The sequence below is a fragment of the Lolium rigidum genome, chromosome 6 (genome assembly GCF_022539505.1).
Source record: "Lolium rigidum isolate FL_2022 chromosome 6, APGP_CSIRO_Lrig_0.1, whole genome shotgun sequence".
NCBI lineage: Eukaryota > Viridiplantae > Streptophyta > Magnoliopsida > Poales > Poaceae > Lolium > Lolium rigidum.
The window spans coordinates 85,932,562-85,934,381 of record NC_061513.1 but is presented as its reverse complement, the minus strand read 5'-3'; the positions used below and the strand labels follow the sequence as shown (position 1 = coordinate 85,934,381).

At 47.9% G+C, this 1,820-nt stretch overlaps 1 protein-coding gene across 1 annotated transcript; it reads right to left on the bottom strand.

Moving 5' to 3' along the window:
• Positions 1-395: 395 nt before the first annotated feature.
• On the bottom strand, positions 396-858 carry LOC124662887. The gene is made up of 2 exons (XM_047200669.1): positions 525-858; positions 396-421 (listed from the first exon to the last, which is right to left on the bottom strand). The coding sequence occupies exons 1-2, from the start codon at positions 856-858 to the stop codon at positions 396-398; spliced, it is 360 nt and encodes a 119-aa protein (XP_047056625.1).
• Between the last annotated feature and the right edge of the window lie 962 nt (positions 859-1,820).

Sequence of the window (1,820 nt, the reverse complement as noted above, 5' to 3'; positions counted from 1 at the left end):
GCCGTAGGATAGAAGCCAATGGAGCTATCGATTAGTTTGCTTTTTTCCTTTATCCTTTATGTATTAGTTTGACTTGGATGTTGGATTGGATTCATAAATGCTGTGTGCATCTTAACTATGCAGAGGCTGTGTGTAATGCTTGATACATCGAGTAATAAAGCGCCCTTTATCGGAAAAAAATAATGGCGTAGTCAACTGCTTTTTATATCGGGCGACAATACATCTCTTGTCGACTTTATTTACTATCACAAAGTACATACATAGATTTATCAGGGGCGATAGTCCAGTAAATCAATTCTTAGCAAATATGCAACTCTCAAGCACGAGTACAAAGGGTGAAGGCCTAAAATAGCATCTGCAACCTTCGTGATCGTCCAGTCGGAAGATATGCTGGATTATGCGATCGGAGGAACGTGGTAGCCTGCAAAACAACAATCAAAGCAACCATAAAAATGCATGAATCATGTGTGCACAGGTTCGGGTAGGAGCCAGATCGACTAGCATATGGTTTTGTTCACGCTTACTTCCACAGGTGGAGCCAGCCTTGAAGGGCCTCTTGCAGTAGGCGGCGACGAAGACGACCTTGTCCATGCAGATGAACTTCTCCACCTCCGGGGTGACCTTGCCGCACAGGCACGGTATGTCGGCGTTCTGGATCACGCCGCAGCAGGCCGCCGACGGGTCGATCTTCGGGTTCGCCGGGAACTGGACGTACTGTTGGCAGTTGGCAACCAGGGCCTGCACGTCGCCGTCGCAGTCATCGGCGCCGCCCGCCGCCGCTGTTATTGGCGCCCTCGACGTCGCCACGGCCGTGGCGAAGGTAAGGATAACCAAGCACACAACAAACAGCCTTGCCATGGTATGGTATGCAGTTTCAGTGTTAATTAGAATGAATGGCTACGTGTTAATTAGCTTCGTGTGTGTGGGGTTTGGCAAGGGATGCCTTGGTTTATATACGTAGGATCATGGTGTGCTGAAGGGCAAGTACTCCTACTTCGGATGTGCAGACGGTTTTGGTTTTTTTTATGGCACGACTGAAATGCGTATGTATCTGCCTTGTTTCTACCAAGCTCAGACGTCCAGTCACGAGTCTTGACAAAACTTAATATTCTGGTTCATAGGAAATGAAGAACATACATGTGGAAGTAAGCATATTCTACCAAAATTTAGAATTAATTCTTTGAATATTGTTGGCACTAACTTGCTATTGCATTGTCCGTACATGATTAATAACTTAAGCCAAAATCGTCATCCCAGAAGTCAGATATAAGAATAATCCTGTATATTTACAGGGCGTCTAGTCAACACCCAGTAAAGGTTTCAGCCTTTCAGGTGTAGCTGTACTTCCAATTTTCTTATTACGGTACAATTAAACTGCACATGAAGTATTTGCGCAGTGCTTAGATATCGCAGTATTGGTTCAGCACACTTGATATCAGGACTAACTTCGCAGCACCACTCTCAATGACATTTCGATGGCGATGGATTCATGATTTAATAATGGATAGTGCTGAGCGTCCCCCGGGGGATCAAACACTCCGATCCCCCGGGTCGCCAGCCGTAGATGCAAACAATCAGAACCGTACACCACGGACAACGAGAATTCCCACCCAGAAAAATAAAGAAAAACACGCCCATCTGTCGCTGTCTTCGTCCACAGACTCATGCTGCCCAGGTGAGTCGTGGTCCTTCCTCAGGTTGGGCATCCCTCCTCGACCGCTCTGCCCCATCCATGCAGGCCGACGGCGCTCCTCCGTTGGTCAGGATTCAGGACCGTCGACGGAGAACCCGACGCGCCGTCGCGGACGCAGCAGCTGGTA